The 16,398-nt window shown below is 34.3% G+C and overlaps 1 protein-coding gene across 5 annotated transcripts in view; it reads right to left on the bottom strand.

Annotated features, from left to right (window-relative positions):
• GNAL (G protein subunit alpha L) overlaps positions 1-16,398 on the bottom strand; it is a 93,308-nt gene continuing 76,910 nt past the window's right edge. For all 5 annotated transcript variants that reach the window (XM_039339227.1, XM_039339228.1, XM_039339229.1 and 2 more), the window contains 7 exons: positions 11,407-11,461; positions 5,064-5,137; positions 3,993-4,051; positions 3,647-3,767; positions 3,033-3,163; positions 2,252-2,319; positions 1-1,609 (listed from right to left, as the gene is read on the bottom strand). In XM_039339227.1, the coding sequence (XP_039195161.1) occupies positions 1,463-1,609; positions 2,252-2,319; positions 3,033-3,163; positions 3,647-3,767; positions 3,993-4,051; positions 5,064-5,137; positions 11,407-11,461 (655 nt within the window). In that variant the 3' untranslated portion in view covers positions 1-1,462. The remainder of the gene's footprint in view (positions 1,610-2,251; positions 2,320-3,032; positions 3,164-3,646; positions 3,768-3,992; positions 4,052-5,063; positions 5,138-11,406; positions 11,462-16,398) is intronic.

The raw sequence follows: 16,398 nt of genomic DNA, 5'->3' as shown, positions 1-16,398 counted from the left end.
TTTTCTAAGATCTGTTTATTAAGAGAAATAAATACGTCATTTTGTAATTCTCTTAGGCCAAACACAAAGATTACACCTTTTTTTCTTTCTTGCAATTTGCACAATAAAAGCAGCTGTTGCAACAAAGACTGAAAAAAAAAACCAACCTTTTTCTAATGGTGCCTTTACACATTCACAATTTGCAACTGTGAACGGTTTATGAATGACCAAAGAACTACTGAACATAGTTTTAAAGGTAAAACAAGATATTCCCAGAAAACTAATACCAGGTTGCAATTTGGACACTTAAATCAATTTTTAAAGCTGAGTCTGAAAGGCTATTGCTGCCATAGTAGCAGCAATTACTTACTTGGAAAGGTAATATGACTAAAATTTGCATAATTTATACTTTTTATACTAAAGAACATTTTATATAAATCAGAAAAAAAACCTTAAACTCTACGGAGTTTTTTTTTAAACCTCCAGTCACTGCTGTAGGTAGAGTTGACATCAAGCTGTACAGCGCAATCAAAAACATACTTACATCTTAGCTCATTTTACAGGTACAGCCATAATCAAGGCACAAAGATCTTCTACAAGTATTTTCTTCAATAAAATTGTACAAAATAATATTACACTTTACAGTCTGTACAATATAATAAACCAGCAGTAAAACAAAAAAAATATATATTATATATATATTATATATTATATATATATATATTTATATTTTCATAGAAGACTGATGCCCCAAAATGATCTAAATTAATTGAATCATTTGTGGACAGAAGAAATATGGTATGTGAAGGTGAATTTTCTGCCTAAATGCAATAGGCTGAAAAAGTAGCTCTAAATTCAAAAGCCTGAGGTGTAAAGAGACTCTTAGCTCCAAACCTCCCAAAATTGCTTACCTACTCTATTCCTGGGCCAGCAATGGCTTAGAAGAGGAGGTCACTTCATCAGTTGACCTGCAACTCAGTTCGTTAAAAAACTCAGTGTAATAAATATCATAGTGCTGCTACATCATGCATGTATACATGTCCAACAGTATTTTCTAATTCTGAAGCAAAGTGCATTATTCCCTTTCTGTCTATCAAGTACTCTTCAGTGTCATGATACAAAAGGAACCCTCCACAAACATTCTAGGTATGACACAGTGTCATCTAACTAGCAGATACCAGCTTGAACTAACAAGTCTGCTGAAAAAAAATTAGCAGACTACGTCCAATTAATTAAACATAAACAAAAATTTACAACCGAACCAAAGGAAACAGAGGTAGCCAAAGACTTCAGTGGAATGACAAAGAAGTGGCATATAAAAATAAAGCACACATATTGTCCCTAAAGCATGGGCTGGGCTAGAAAAGCTAATAAAAGCAAACGAACTGAGGAGGCAGATGGATCTAATATCTCTTCCTCTACTTCATCCGAGGAAGCCAAGAAAGAAAGATGCTTAAAACCACGGACTCCATGGTGTCCTTAATTACAATAGTTCATACTGGCGAAGATGCATTCTCTGAATGATGTCTCTACAATCATTGAACACTCTCCGAATATTTTCTGTGTCAATTGCACATGTGAAATGTGGATAGCAATAATGCTTTCCATCTCCGGTTGCCGTACTTAATCGCTGTAAGAGATAATGAAAAAGTAGCTGAAAACAGAGTTGAATAAAAGCACTTCTGGGAAATGACAACAAGATGTGGGAAGACTGGTCAGTCTAGCACCATCTCAAACTAATGTCAAAAAATTATGCATTAAACCTGTTTATTCAAGGAATACCTGGATGTTCCAAAGATAAATCCCCCAAGAGTCTTGTGTAAAACTGAATAAATAACCAGACAGTAAGTTGAATATATTAACTTTGGAACCTACTCACCAAGTAAGCTTAGCCTGATTTTCCACTAAAAAGTGATATAGTATTACAGGTTTCTTTCATTGCAGCTTATTAAAACTCACAGCTAAAAAAACACACAGAAAACTACACGAGCAGTTAATGTTTCACATATGGCCACAATCAAGATGTTGAGGGTAAGAAAAGTAGGGTTTTATGATGGCATGGTGCTTTTTTTTTTTTTTGCATGCTTCGCACAGCTTATAAAGAGAGGTGATAATTTTTTTAAAAATGGACTATAATTTGTAATTTAAATAAAGAAAGGTTTCAAGATAGAATTGCTTTTATAACAATTAAAGCTTACATAAAAATCAAACATATTGGTATTCAAATAAATTTATAAGTTAATACAATGCCTCAAAAATCATCAATACTTACTAAAAATTCATCCCGAATAAAAAATTTTGCTCTTGTAACTTTGGGATCTTCTCCTGCATCTGGTGTTGCTGTAATGAACATAGACCTATTCAAATCTATGCAATATAAATTTTAAAAAATGCGTGCATAGCATCTTATTGTCATGCAAAACCAATATATACATCGGGAAGCCACAATATGGACAGAATATAGTGAAGCAGACTGGCAAAAAAGTGAAACAATACCCTCCTCTTATTTATTCAATCTATTTGCTGCCATCTATATTAAGGAAAGCTGGATACAAAGAAGATGAATGTGATTGTAATATTAAAGAAAGAAAGATCAATAATCCATGCTATGTGGATGGTATTACTCTGATATGCAAAACAGCAGAAGAGCAATTGGTATTCCCTGTGAACGGAAACAGAAGTTGGGCTTTGAAAAAGCAGGACAGACTCTGGAAACTTTTGAACTTTGATGTTGGACTACACGCCTAAGAATATTATGAACAAGCAATACATTGATTATTGAACAAATAAGGCATAAATTATGGGAAGATGTAGTGCTCTAGAGAACACTCTAATGCTAGGAAATGGAAGGAAAGAGAAGAGAAAGACAACCCGCAAGGTGGGTAGTGTCAATGAATGTATCAATGGAAGACCTGAAAGACCAGCTTAAGGACAGAACATCATGTCGAAAAATTTATCTAATCACTATGATACCAACTTGATGGCACAAAAGTAATCGATCTCATAAACATTCAAATTATTTAATCATAAGAGACTTTAGTTAAGAAACTTACCATCTTCAGGTACAGTGTAACGTATAAATTCAGGAAAATAATCTTCGATTTTAGACTTCCCTGCCAAGACTTTTTCAGCAAGCATATCTTGTTTGTTCAAGAACAAAATGATAGAAATTGTCCGTAACCACCTGTGAAGACCCAAAAAATAATTCAGAGTCCAACATAGTTGGACACATACCTGCTACATACCTGCTAACTTTTATATTCTCTAAGAGAAAACAGCCATCTAAGGAGGCAAATCTTTTATCAGACCAACTAGGAGTTACGAGATATCCACTGAAACCAAATATCTATTTAATCTGAATTGATGTTCTTTGAGATAAGCTCATTGGCATAAAAACAATATAAACTGATGCAATCGCTGTACATTGAGTTATTTGTCCAAACTACTTTAGAATAAGAAGTCCATTAAGTCAAGGTTTTACTGCACCTCATCAGCCTGTTTATAATGATGCTAAGAAAACTAGGTACTTATCTGAAGATTGCAATAATCATTAAAATCAGAATAGGAATCTTGATTTGTTCTAACAGATTTTTCACAAAAATCCTCCGCCCATCCCAGATACATTTTTACCAAACTAATGCAGCTGATTTATGCACGGATATCTTGCCTATTGTTCCAGATGCTTTTGAAGAGATCTAAGGACTCCCGCAATCTGTTTGTGTTGTTGTCTTCTCTTATGACCATATTGTAGCTGCTACAGGCCACAACGAAGATAATAGCTGTGACATCTAAGAACATATCATAGATAGAACATAAAGAGTAAGACTTAATCAGAAACACTATGTGTCCCATGTATGATGATAAATGCAATGTAATTACACATATAAACAAAATTATGAGATTTTATAAAGGATGAAACAATAAGCCCCGATAAATCAAAATAATGCATATTTACAATAAGAAACAAACAACGAGCATTCAGACCAAATACAGAACGTGAAAATATTTCTTACCATTAAAGCATTGGATCCATTTTCTTCTTTCATCTCTCTGACCACCTACATCAAACATGCTGTTGAAAAGCCAGAGGCTATTATTCTTTGTGAATGTCATATTTGCCTAATGTGCACTTACTTTTGCAAATGGAAATGAAAATGCAATAAATACTGCATGAAAGCAAACTGGAACATTCTTTTGCAATATTGCTGTCAAACTTTAGTTAAATCTCATTTGATCAAAATGTAGCTATGGCTATGTTTTGGTCAAATTTAGGAAAGGGCAGACTAAAAAACTAGGTAGCCGTTTAGTGTTGCTAAGCTCAGCTGAAAATAGGGGGAATAGTGTGGCTGAGTACAAATGTAACAGCAACTTACAATTAGCAATTTAGCTATATACAAAGCTAAACAAAAAGAATTGGGCAAACCAACTTATAGAGAAGGGAATTCCATGTGTAAGGAAGGATGGATGAGCTTTTCAATTTCAGCAACAATTTTAGCAATTTTTGCCATGTATTCAGTCTAATTAGGATGATATAAGCAATAATTGTAATATATAATAATATAATCCTCAGAGGTGACTGTCCTTGAGAGTATTCTACACTAAAACTAATAAGCAGCTTATATATTAAAATTATTAGGTAAGCCAAAAGATAAAAATATTAGTAACAATATTCTGTGTGCACTATATTATTTATGAAAGAGCTTTCTTATTTAGTAAAATTTTAAAGTTGTCCATTAAATTAGTTCTAATAACTAATACTCCTTAACTCATTATATATAAACTAATAGAAACATTAGTTTCTATATTAATGTTCTGTACTATACTAATGTTCTATACTAAATTTAAGGCCCACAGACTAATACATCAAACAAAAATACTTATCAGATAATATCTTATGTTAGAAACATCCTGGACAGCATAGACTAATATATACTGTATATGTCTTGATCCATTACCCCTTATGTGATAAATGAGCAAACATTTTAGAAAACCTCATAATTAAAAAAGTTAATTATGTCTGCATTTAATTGTTTCCAGTTTTATAAAATATGACACAAATTAAAGGTCATTATTACTGTACTTACTGAAAATTTACTTTGTCTACTTGGAATCTTGTCTCAAAAATCCCAGAAGTCAAAACCCGGCATCTTAAGAGATCCTGGAAATGAAAAACAATTGCACCTGTGAAATTTTCCATTTTAATGCAGCAAATTTGGCCTGCAAAAAAAATGATATATCAACAATTTCATATAACGAATGGAGTGAGCACATGCTACTGTATGTATTCAAATCAGACAATGTAAAATGTAATTCTGAACAATTATTTAAATATTAGAAAAATTATAATGGGACAGCAGAATTATTTCACTTTTTGTTCACATAATAGCTGATTTTCTTTCCCACTGCACAAACCTCTTAAACCTTTCCTCAATTTCAAAAACAACTTGACACACAATATGGAAAGCTACTCTCAAAATTACTTTTCTACTGGAACCAGAAAGAGTATTTTTAACAAGAACAACATATATGACTTGTTAAAACTGTGGGTGGGGACTTCCGGTGGTGTAGCGCTGGCGCTGGTGGCTACTTTGTAGCCGTCCTCCTGAGAAAGTGTTAAAACCGCTGAGAACAGCAGGCATCAGCTGTTCAGCGGTTTAAAACCTCCCTCCTGGGCAAAAGGGGGGAGGGGAGTATCTCCCTGAATAGTGGTAGAGCCTCTGAAATCCCCCAAAGAATTTTTTGGGGGGCTGAAAGGAGTGTTTCCACGGAGTTCAGGGTGTCTCCGCTTCTCAGCTGTTTTTGTCTCTCGCTGTTTGGGACAAAGCAAGACGCCGCTCCCACCTCCGCGATTAAAGAGAACTGGTGAGTTATTTAAAAAGCGGACAGAGCTGATCAGAGGTTTTTTACTTTTTGATTTTTTTGGACTTTAATTTTAAGAATTACTTTTACTTTCTTTTTTTTTCTTTGTTGAGAGGGAAAGTAAAATGGTGATTTGAGGATTTTTTTTTTTTTTTTAGGGAGACGGAACGGCTTTGGTCATTTAATTACTTTTTCTATTTTTTTTTCCCTCTTACTATAATGATTTTTTGAAGGTGGATTTGAGTTTTAGGAGGATCTTTTTCCCTCTCTTTTGTTTATTTTTTTTTATTTTCCATATGGGATTTTTTTTTTGTACTTTTTAAGAAGGAGGAAAGAAGAAAAAATTTTTTTTTTTTAAAAAAAAAGATGGCTTCAAAGCGCCAAGCAACTTCTACAGTACCAAAGGTGGCTTCTTCTCCAGCGATATTACAAGCACAACAACCTAAACCTATACCACCATCTTCTCCTCCTGTACAACCACTAATGGTAAAAGACCTGCAAGATGTAATGGGAAATGTTATATCTCAAATTAGAGGAGAAATTAAAGAGATCTTAGGGGAGAATAACAATATTTTGAGGCAAGATATAGTTATGGCTTTAAAAGGACTTGCTTCTGTGGTTGAAAAATTGGATTCTCGTGTTGAAGAAGTTGCAGATAAAGTGGAGGTGTTGGAGGAAAAATTTGAAGGTATGGAAAAAAAGATGGAAAACTCACAAGATGAGATTGTTATGTCTCAATATAGAGAGATGGAGTATGCTTTAAGAATCAGGGGTCTGAAAGAGGATATGCAACAAGATTTGAGAGAGATGGTAGCAAATGATTTTGCTGTGATTCTGGACAGAGAAAAAGAGGAAATACTTAGAGAAATTGAAAAAATATTTAGAGTCAATTCCTGGTTGCAAAGCAAAGAAATCTGCCAAGAGTTGTGGTAATTTACTTTGGGAAAAGATCTCTGCGTAATGAAATTATACAAGCCTTTTATAATAAGAGGTTTCAGATTGCTGCACAAGATGTTATAATTCTAAAGGAGATCCCATCCAAAATTTTAAGAAGAAGAAAAGAGTTTGCTTTTTTAGCAGATGAACTTAAAAAGAGGCAGATGCCATTCAGATGGGATATTCCGACTGGAATTGTGGTGAGCTGTGCGGGGACACGTTATAGACTAAACACTGTTTTTAAAGCAAAGGAGTTTTATACTTCGGTCCTGGGAGCACGCTCATCACCACCTATAATGTTCAAAGTTTTGGATGAAAAGGAGGTAGAACAGCAGTCTGAAGAAGTTGTATTGATGAAAGCTGGGAAACCACAGGCTGAGTGGTTTCAACAAGCTGAGATGAAAGAGCAGAGAATGACCCGAGCTGCACATAGACGTAAGGAAAAGGAACAACAAAAGAAAGAGTTAAAGAAGCTTCACAAGAGTTTGTTTCTGAGCCTGTGGGAGGAGCAAGACCTAAGAGATCTTCAGTGCAATCTTCAATGGTAGATCTTCAAGCAGTCTTCTCTAGGTTATTGGAAGATGGAGATGGTAAAGTTTCTGACATGGAATGTGAACGGCCTTAATTCCCCTCAGAAGAGAAAAAAATATTCCACTATTTGAACCAACATAATAATGACATTATTTGTTTGCAGGAAACGCATATTAAAGCTAAAGATCAAAAATATTTAGTTAATGCTCGATTGGGATCTCATTTTGTATCCTTTGCTCTTGGAAAAAAAGGGGGTGTAGTTATTTATGTTAAGCAAAATCTATTAGTTTGTTTAATAGATTCTGATCCTCAAGGGAGATATGTAATGATTGAACTGGGTTTGTATGGCAAGAAAATACCGTAAATGCCGGCGTATAAGACGACTTCCGCAAGTGCTGAAATCGGTGCCAAAGACGGGGGTCGTCTTATACGCCGAGTCGTCTTATACGTCAGAAATACTGGTAGTTTCCGGCGTATAAGATGACGTTCTAGGAATGTGGCCCGGCTATAAAGACGGGGGTCGTCTTATACGCCGGGTCGCCTAATATGCTGGCATATACGGTACTTATAGTAGGTTTGTATGCACCAAATCAACAACAGGAACAATTTTATAGGTTGTTACATCAAAAATTGACTTTATTGGATTACAGATCTGTTATATTAATGGGAGATTGGAATGGAGTTTTAGATACTTACAGAGACAAAAAAGGATTTTCTACTTCTTTTAAACAAGCTAAATTACCTAAGGCCTTTTTTGACTTGAAAGAGGACTGGGAGTTGCGAGATTACTGGCGAGAACATAATATGGAAGAGAGAGACTTCACCTTTTTTTCGGATAGACATCAATCTTTTTCAAGAATTGACTTTTTTTTTTATTACAATGGACTTATATTTTAGGGTAAAGAATGCAAAGATATTTCCAAGGACATTGACAGATCACAGCCCAGTGTGGATGGAATTGGCTACTGAAAAAGAGGAGAGGAGATCTTGGATGTTGAATGAAAATTTATTTAGACAAGAAATGAATGTTCAGAAACTTAAAGAGTATTTAAAGGAATATTTTATTTTAAATATGCATAAGGGAACTTCAATGGCAATGGTATGGGATGCAAGTAAAGCTTATATGCATGGGGTCTTGATACAAATGAATAAGGCTTATAGACAGAAACAGGTGCAAAAATGTAAGGAGTTGGAAGATGAGATTAAATTAAAAGAAAAAGTTTTAATTTTGAATCCTATAGATGAGAAGGTTAAAGACTCTATAAAATTGCTTAAATCACAATTTAATATGTTAATGGCGGATCAGACTGCAACCAATTTACTTTATATGAAACATAATATATTTTGTAACGCTAATAAGCCAGGGAGATGGCTTGCTTATCAATTGCGAAAGAAACAGAAGCAGAGAACTATAGATAAAATAAATTATAATGGTAAACTGGTATATCAGAAGGAATTGATTAAGAAATCTTTTTTAGATTATTATACAAAATTATATATGGGTAGGAAAGTACAGGTTTCAGATATAGATAAATATTTGCAAGATGCTCATTTTCCTAAGTTAACAGAAGATCAGAAGGTACATGAAAAATAACGTTAGACAAATTATTAACTTAATAGAATATTTGGATAAGAACAACCAAATCTCTGCAGGATTGATATTTTTAGATGCTGAAAAAGCTTTTGATCAGTTAAACTGGCAATTTATGTTAAGATTGGTCGAGGAAATGAACTTTGGAGATAAAATTTTACAGGCCCTTCGAGCCATTTATCAAAAACAAACGGCACAACTTATAGTTAATGGAGGTTTATCAGAGGTATTTCCAATTGAAAAGGGGACCAGACAGGGTTGTCCATTGTCGCCATTGCTGTTTGTTTTAACCCTGGAAATTTTGCTGATCAAAATTCGGGAATCATCGAAAATAAAAGGAATAGAAATTAATAAAAAAGAATATAAATTAAGGGCTTTTGCAGATGATCTGGTTGTTACTTTATCTCAACCAATTCACTCTGTAATGGAGTTGTTACAATTGATAAATCAGTATGGACAAGTTTCAGGTTTCAAAATTAATAATAATAAGACTAAAATATTGCCTAAAAACATGACCAACTTGGATAAGGAGACCTTGGTTAGATTGACAGGTTTCAAAGTTGTTAATAAGGTAAAATATTTGGGAGTTATTTTATCTGCTTCCAATGCAAAACTGTATAAAAATAATTACAAAGGCTGTGGGTTAAAATACAAAAGGACTTGGACAATTGGAAAAAGCTGCAATTGTCCCTATTGGGGAGAATAGCAGCGATTAAAATGAATGTTTTGCCAAAGTTTCTTTTCTTATTTCAAATGATATCTATTCTAAAGAAAGAAGCAAATTTAGATGAATGGCAGAAAGGTATCAATAAATTTATCTGGGCAGGGAAAAAACCAAGAGTAAAACTTAAAATTATACAAGATATACGAGAGAGAGGTGGACTCAAGGTACCGAATCTGAAATTGTATTATGATGTTGTGGTTTTAACATTAATTAGTGATTGGGTTAACTTAACAAATGTAGATATACTCCTTTTGGAGGGGTGGGATTTACTTTTTGGATGGTATGCCTATTTAATTTATAATAAAAAGGTTGATAGGGTTTTTAAGTCTCATATCTTAAGAACTTCTTTATTTCGGGTTTGGAAGAAATATTATAGAATTGATTTAAGAATTCCATTATGGGCTATTCCATGGCATGCAATAGAAGGAATAAGGAGAGGAGTTAAGATGGATAGTATTTCTTATACACAATTACTTAAGTGGGATGGTAAAAATTGGCAATTAAAATCTATGGATGAACTAGTACAAGAAAATATTATTTATTCATGGTTTCAGTATAGACAATTATTGGAAAGGTGGAAGATAGATTATAATATGGGCTTGTTTAGAGAGGATGAGAATTTGTTAAAACAAATTAGAGATCAAAGCCGAACCCATATTAAAAGAATTTATGGTGTGTTAGTGGAATTGGATTCAGAAGCAGAATTAGTTAAAGATTGTATGGTTAAATGGGCTCAAAATTTTGATGAACCAATTTCATTACATATATGGGAGACTATTTGGGTGAGGAATGTTAAATTTACACAAGCCCAAAATTTACGGGAAAATTTCTATAAAATGTTTTATAGATGGCACCTTGATCCACAAAAAGTGTCTCGTATGTATTCAAACTTGCAGCCTAAATGTTGGAGATGTGGTTGTTTGGATACCACTTATTTTCATATCTGGTGGTCATGTAAAAGCATAAAAGCTTTTTGGATTAAGATATGGTGGAATATACAAAGAATTTTCAAAAGAAGGATAAAATTTACTCCACAATTGTTTTTGTTGGGTATTGTCTCTGATTGTGATAACAAAGAAATTATTTTAATGTTAAACTTAATTACAGCGGCAAGGTTGTTAATAGGACAGTATTGGAAGAAGGAATTTTTGCCTACGTTGCAGGAATGGTTTTTTAAAGTTTCTTACTTATCTGAAATGGCAAAAATTTCGGCTTTTTTGAAAGATCAATCGCAAGAGAAGTATCTCTTGGTGTGGAAAAGATGGATAAATTTTATACAATATAGGTATGATATTAGAAAATATTATTTAGCTTTTGAATAATTTATATTTAAAGTTTAAGATATTATTTAGAAGTGTAGAATAGTTTAGTTTTTCTCTTTTTTCTTCTTTTATTATTATTTTTAATTTTCTTTCTTTTCTTCTTTTTCTCTTTGTTTTTTTATATATAATGGAGTTAATGTATTTAACAATTTGTTCATCGAATATAATCATAATTGTTTGTGGTTTATTTGAGTTTATAAGCTTTTTCTATTAAGTTTTAGTTAACTCTGTATCTAGCTCTGGGAAGAATGGGGGAGGGTTTGGGGGAGGGTTGGGAGGGATTGGGAAAGGGGTTTTTATTGTAAAATTGTAAAAATTATAATAAAAAAAAACTGTCGGTGGGATAAATGAATGAAAGCATTATTGAATTCAACATATTTCCCAATTTAAGCCTGCTTGAATTCATATAATTTATTAAAGGTGACTATCACACTAATTCACATTTGTTACGCCATTTTACTCACCTGATCTGTGGGCGTGTAATCAGGAAGACCGACACTGTCTATTCTTTCTAGGAAGCTGAAAGAAAGCATACAATTTTAACCATAACAAACCCAACACTGAAAACTGTCAAAAACTGCAGTTCCATCTCCATTCATATTTTTATAGATTAAGAGCAGTTTTATGAATTACATTAAGGTTGCAGCTAAAATGGACAAACACAATAAATCACAAAAGCGCCGTTCTACTTGACATACATTATATACTAAAGAGTTTTTTTACATTGACAGATTATGTATCTATGTTGATGCAACCAATCAATATCTTCCAGGGAGCCAATGTTCTCTTTTAAACACTGTTCAGACAAAATATTAGGAATAATTGACTCTCACAAGGTTTTGCTCATGCTTATTTTCTAATCTAAAATACTGTATATAGATCCATTAGGGAAATGGTACCGTGATAAATTCTTAGAGGAGATGTAAGAACCAGTAGAATCAGCTGTGAATCTGATTTACCTAAGTATGCAAAAGCTATTTCCATGGCAATAAGATGGAAAACAAGACTTAACGAACTGTAGGGCATTGAGCAGGAAAGAGTGCTCTCGTACCATGTTTCCCTGAAAATAAGCCCGGGTCTTATATTTATTTTTGGTCCACCAAAATAGGGCTTATTTTTGGGGGATGTCTTATTTTTTCATCACAAGGCCCAGCCCAGCTGGTGCGCCCCCCAGGTGATTCAGATTTCCTTCTGTGGGGCAGGAAGGCTTTGGAAACTGCCTTTTCATTTACATTCATCAATATTGTAATCTGTTCCTTTATTTTTCAAAAAAATGATTTGTATTTACCACGATTAGCCTCCTTGAACGTCAATGGGAAGGCATGGTGTGAATTCTATGCATGAGCCCTGGAAATACAAACACTCGCATTCTCAAAGCTCACGCTTCCTGCTCGGGGTACACCACTGATTTACAGGTGCGTTCAACTTTGTGGCTCAGCTAAACTCTTCAGCTGCAGTGCGCCACAGTTCCCATCACCTTCAGGAAGCCTGGGCAATGGAAACCTTAGGCCAGGCTCCTCGCAGCTGAAGCAATCTCGCCCAGGGTCAGATTGGCCATTGTGGGAGGCGTGGCCCATCCCCATCCTCCAGCTCTGCCGTACATGCAGGATGAACCTCCCACGACAGCCAACCTGACCCTGGGTGAGCCAGATTGATTATAGGGAGAGGCTGCACGTTGTAGGAGGACGACTGCAAAGGGCGTGTGCTGATCCTTGCAGCTCCTAGAGATTCCAAGTGCAAATAGTGCACTTGTGGGAAAAATTCTAGGAAAAAAAATCCACTAATAAGAAACACCATCTTTCATGCCACACTGAGACTCAACAGCAATCAAAATGTCCAACTATTTTAACTGATCTTTCTGACACCTTTTTGCAAAGCCCAGCAATCTGGATCTCTGCTGTGAAATACACTTTTTCACAGGAAGCCAGGCAGGTACTGAATATTCTTTGATGTCTTTGTGCCATTTTTTTTTCTTGGAAGGTTCATAGAAATGCTGTTGCTGAGTATAACTCAATATATTTATGTCAGCAACTTTTTTCATACTCAATTTTTTTTTAAAAAAGAACTATTAAACAACTGCTTCTTTGGTAATTAGATATACCACAACATTCAAATGCTAGTAAATACATCAAATTATCTTCAGATTCTTAGTGCTTTTTAAAGATTATTTTTAAAGGAAGTTCTCAGCAGAACCATGTCCTGCAGTGACTACAACCTTTGTTATGAAACTCATTATATAATAATATGAAGGATTTGGTATAGGCTAGAAGATGCTTCTTAGTCTTCTATGTTTTTCCTCTTCCTTGTTCTATTTTTTAAAACTGAACACAAATTGATTACAAAATGTTAACTGCTTGATTGCTTTTGAACAATAATGTTGTGTAAACCAAAAAAGCAAACCTAAGACCACTTTTTCTGCTGCCAGGACAAAACTGTTTTATCCACTCATTAGTATACTTTCTTGAAATATTATTTCATATAAACCAATATCTTGATAAATGTGGGATTCACATTAACCTGAAAACTACTGAGTGCAAGATGAATGCAATGTAAGTCTTTGTAGAGTGAAAACCCGTAACATCAGGAGTTTTACAAATGTATTGCTTAAAAAGCTTGTTGATCCATAGTTAATTAAGGTTACTTAGTGTTGATTCAAATTCTAAGAAGAAAGGAAAATGAAAACCAAGACTGATGATTTGCATCCTAAAATAATGTTGATTACTCAAAATGCTCAGATTCTTCATATAGGACCAAATATCAACTTTTCTCTACTTATATTTTAGTCTTAAAGGCCAAGACAAAAATAGGAGCAAGGGAAATTGTAAGCAAGTACAATTTGCGACTCTGCTTACTGATGTTTACTGATCATGGAGCACTAATGTTAACATCATTTCCTAGCTTTGTAGAGCTTAAGCCAGCCTTAGCTTTGGCCTTTGATTAGTAGTTTTTAAAAATAACTTTGGATATTTTAGGAAAAAAAATAAGCATTTTATGGCCATCTTCAGTATTCTTCTAAATTAATTAATTTTATTTATTTATTTCGGTTAACCTGTGTGATCAATACAATCTATTGGCATTAATCATGATTTCATTTCATGGCACATAATTATTAGTTTTTAATATGGTATTTCCAGCATTATCAGCAGATTATCATGCTGTTCAATAACTTTCAAATTACAGTTCAAGAACAGTGATTTGTATAAGCAACACTCTGTTTTAAGTGGCAGACCTTTTTTTTTTTTTTTTGAAACTTGCCTTGCCAGAAAAATGCTTTGCATCTTTTGTTAACTGCCTTTTCAATATGACTGAAACAGCCTGCAGAGGGCAGAGAACACTGCATGTACTATAATAGATGACATAATCTGTGGGCAAATGATTAAGAATCATTCAGTATTCCAAACAGTTCACATGGAATGGCAAGATTAACAGAGGCCTTAAAGGGATTTTACTTTCCAACAACTGTTTAAAAATTAACCCATTTTGTTGAAAGTTTTTTTTTTGTTTCGAAGCAATGTATGCAAGTGACCCAAAGTTTATATATTTCATGAGTTTTGATCCATGAATTGAGAAAAAAACTGTCATTTTGAAATTCAGTCATGGCCTTGGCTTTTGAAAGTGATGCCGTATCTATCACTTGATTACGTTAACTGACAGGTATTGTATACAAACCTATGTAGTTATTTATTTAGAAATGTGGGGAAACCTAGAAATTTGTGGAATGCTGAAAGAAAATCTATATTAAAAAGAAATTTCAATTGTTGAAAAACGGGACTTGTGCAAAGGACATAAGGAAATTGTGAAAGCTATTTAAGGGAACTTTGATATTTTCGTTCAGACAGGGTAATTTTCCTATTATACATGTTTTTAATTTATGTTTTTAATTTTTTTTAGAAGACATCAACCTCCTTACATGAATGTCTGTTAAATCTGCCCATTATTTGCTTCATGTAAAAGTATGCAGTTTCCCCCCCCCCATCTTTCTACAAATCTGCTGTCGATCATCTTGCCCAGGCATGATATTCGCCTCAACATGCCTGATTTTCAGAGTCTTTTCTTGGTTCCCTTCGGTGCTACTTACTGCACCAAAATTTCCAGCCTATTAAGTCATGTCTACGAGGACATGGCCCCAGTTTGGTACCGGTAACAAGGAAAGCCTGTACTTTCTGGACTTACTGCAGAGGTACTAAAGTACAGGTAGTCCTGGATGAATGACCACTCCTTCAGCAACTGTTTGTAGTTAGGTTCCTGCTGAATATGCGGAAATTGTGATGGATCCTTATAGTTGCGGCATTGCAGCATCCCTGGAGGCATGTGAACACAATATGGGCACTGGTGACCAGCTTCCAATTGTCCTGTGATGACATGATTAGTTTTCGTGACCTTCAATGCTGGTTTCTGACAAGCAAAGTCAATGGAAACATTGTGACTGTGCAGGATTTCCCCAATGATGGCAGTGGAACTGCTGCAAATGATGCTGTAATGAAGTGCAATCACATAATGTTGCGTTTTGCAACCACATCGCTTAGTGACAGAGTTGCCAGTTCCAATTATCATTCTTAATTGAAGACTGCTTGTAGTCTTCCCCCAACCAGGGGAAATGTGTTGGGCTACAAACTGTATAATTCCTAGTCAATAGTGAGGCTACTAAATTTGGGGAAAGTGTTCTAAGCAGCTTCTTCTCCTGTGTATTTTCCTGCTTGTAATTTGAACAAAATAGGAACTTGATGCATGTGCTTGGAGATAGTGCTAAGACATTTGAAAGACCAGCTTAAGAGCAGTCATGAAAACTGTCATGAATTTTTATCCACAGACATAAACATCAGACTTAGAAATGCCAGTTGGTTGGCATTATCCTATTTACCTGCTAGAAAGATGAGGATTTTCTTCAAATAATTACTGCTGAAAAGGAACAAATGGCTGTAAACAACTATAGCACAGATGCTTTTGAAAATAAGCATCTAAGAATGCTATTAGCTGTTGCCATCCAATTTATGAGGTGACTAATCTCTATTGCTTCCATGGTTAAATTCAACTATTTTGTGATGCCTAAACATAACTTTTGTCTCTTTTTTTCTTCCCTTCTCCTATTTTTTTCCAGGTTTTGTTTTCCTTATTTACTACCCCTCTCATATTATTTTAAATTCCATCCTTAGCTTGTTTTTTAATTCTTATTCTGGCTGTTTCTGCTCAAAGGAGTATGTAAGTGTGTGCATTTCTAAGGGGAAAGGGGACATACCGTATATATACATGAGAGAGAAAATGTGTGATATATGCAAATGAGAGGCAATTTTTATTAAACCAGTACCTTATTTTGTAGGCAACTGAATTGAATTACAGGTAGTCTTTGACTTATCCCCATTACAATTGTAAGTCATGTAAGTTAGTCATAAAGTGGGCTATCAATTGACTGAGTTGATTTTATGTCCTTTTTTTGCGGCATTCGTTCAGCTAATTAC

The sequence above is a fragment of the Crotalus tigris genome, unplaced genomic scaffold (genome assembly GCF_016545835.1).
Source record: "Crotalus tigris isolate CLP2741 ecotype Arizona unplaced genomic scaffold, ASM1654583v1 scf7180000017731.4096049, whole genome shotgun sequence".
Lineage (NCBI taxonomy): Eukaryota > Metazoa > Chordata > Lepidosauria > Squamata > Viperidae > Crotalus > Crotalus tigris.
This window is presented reverse-complemented; position numbering and strand designations above follow the sequence as displayed.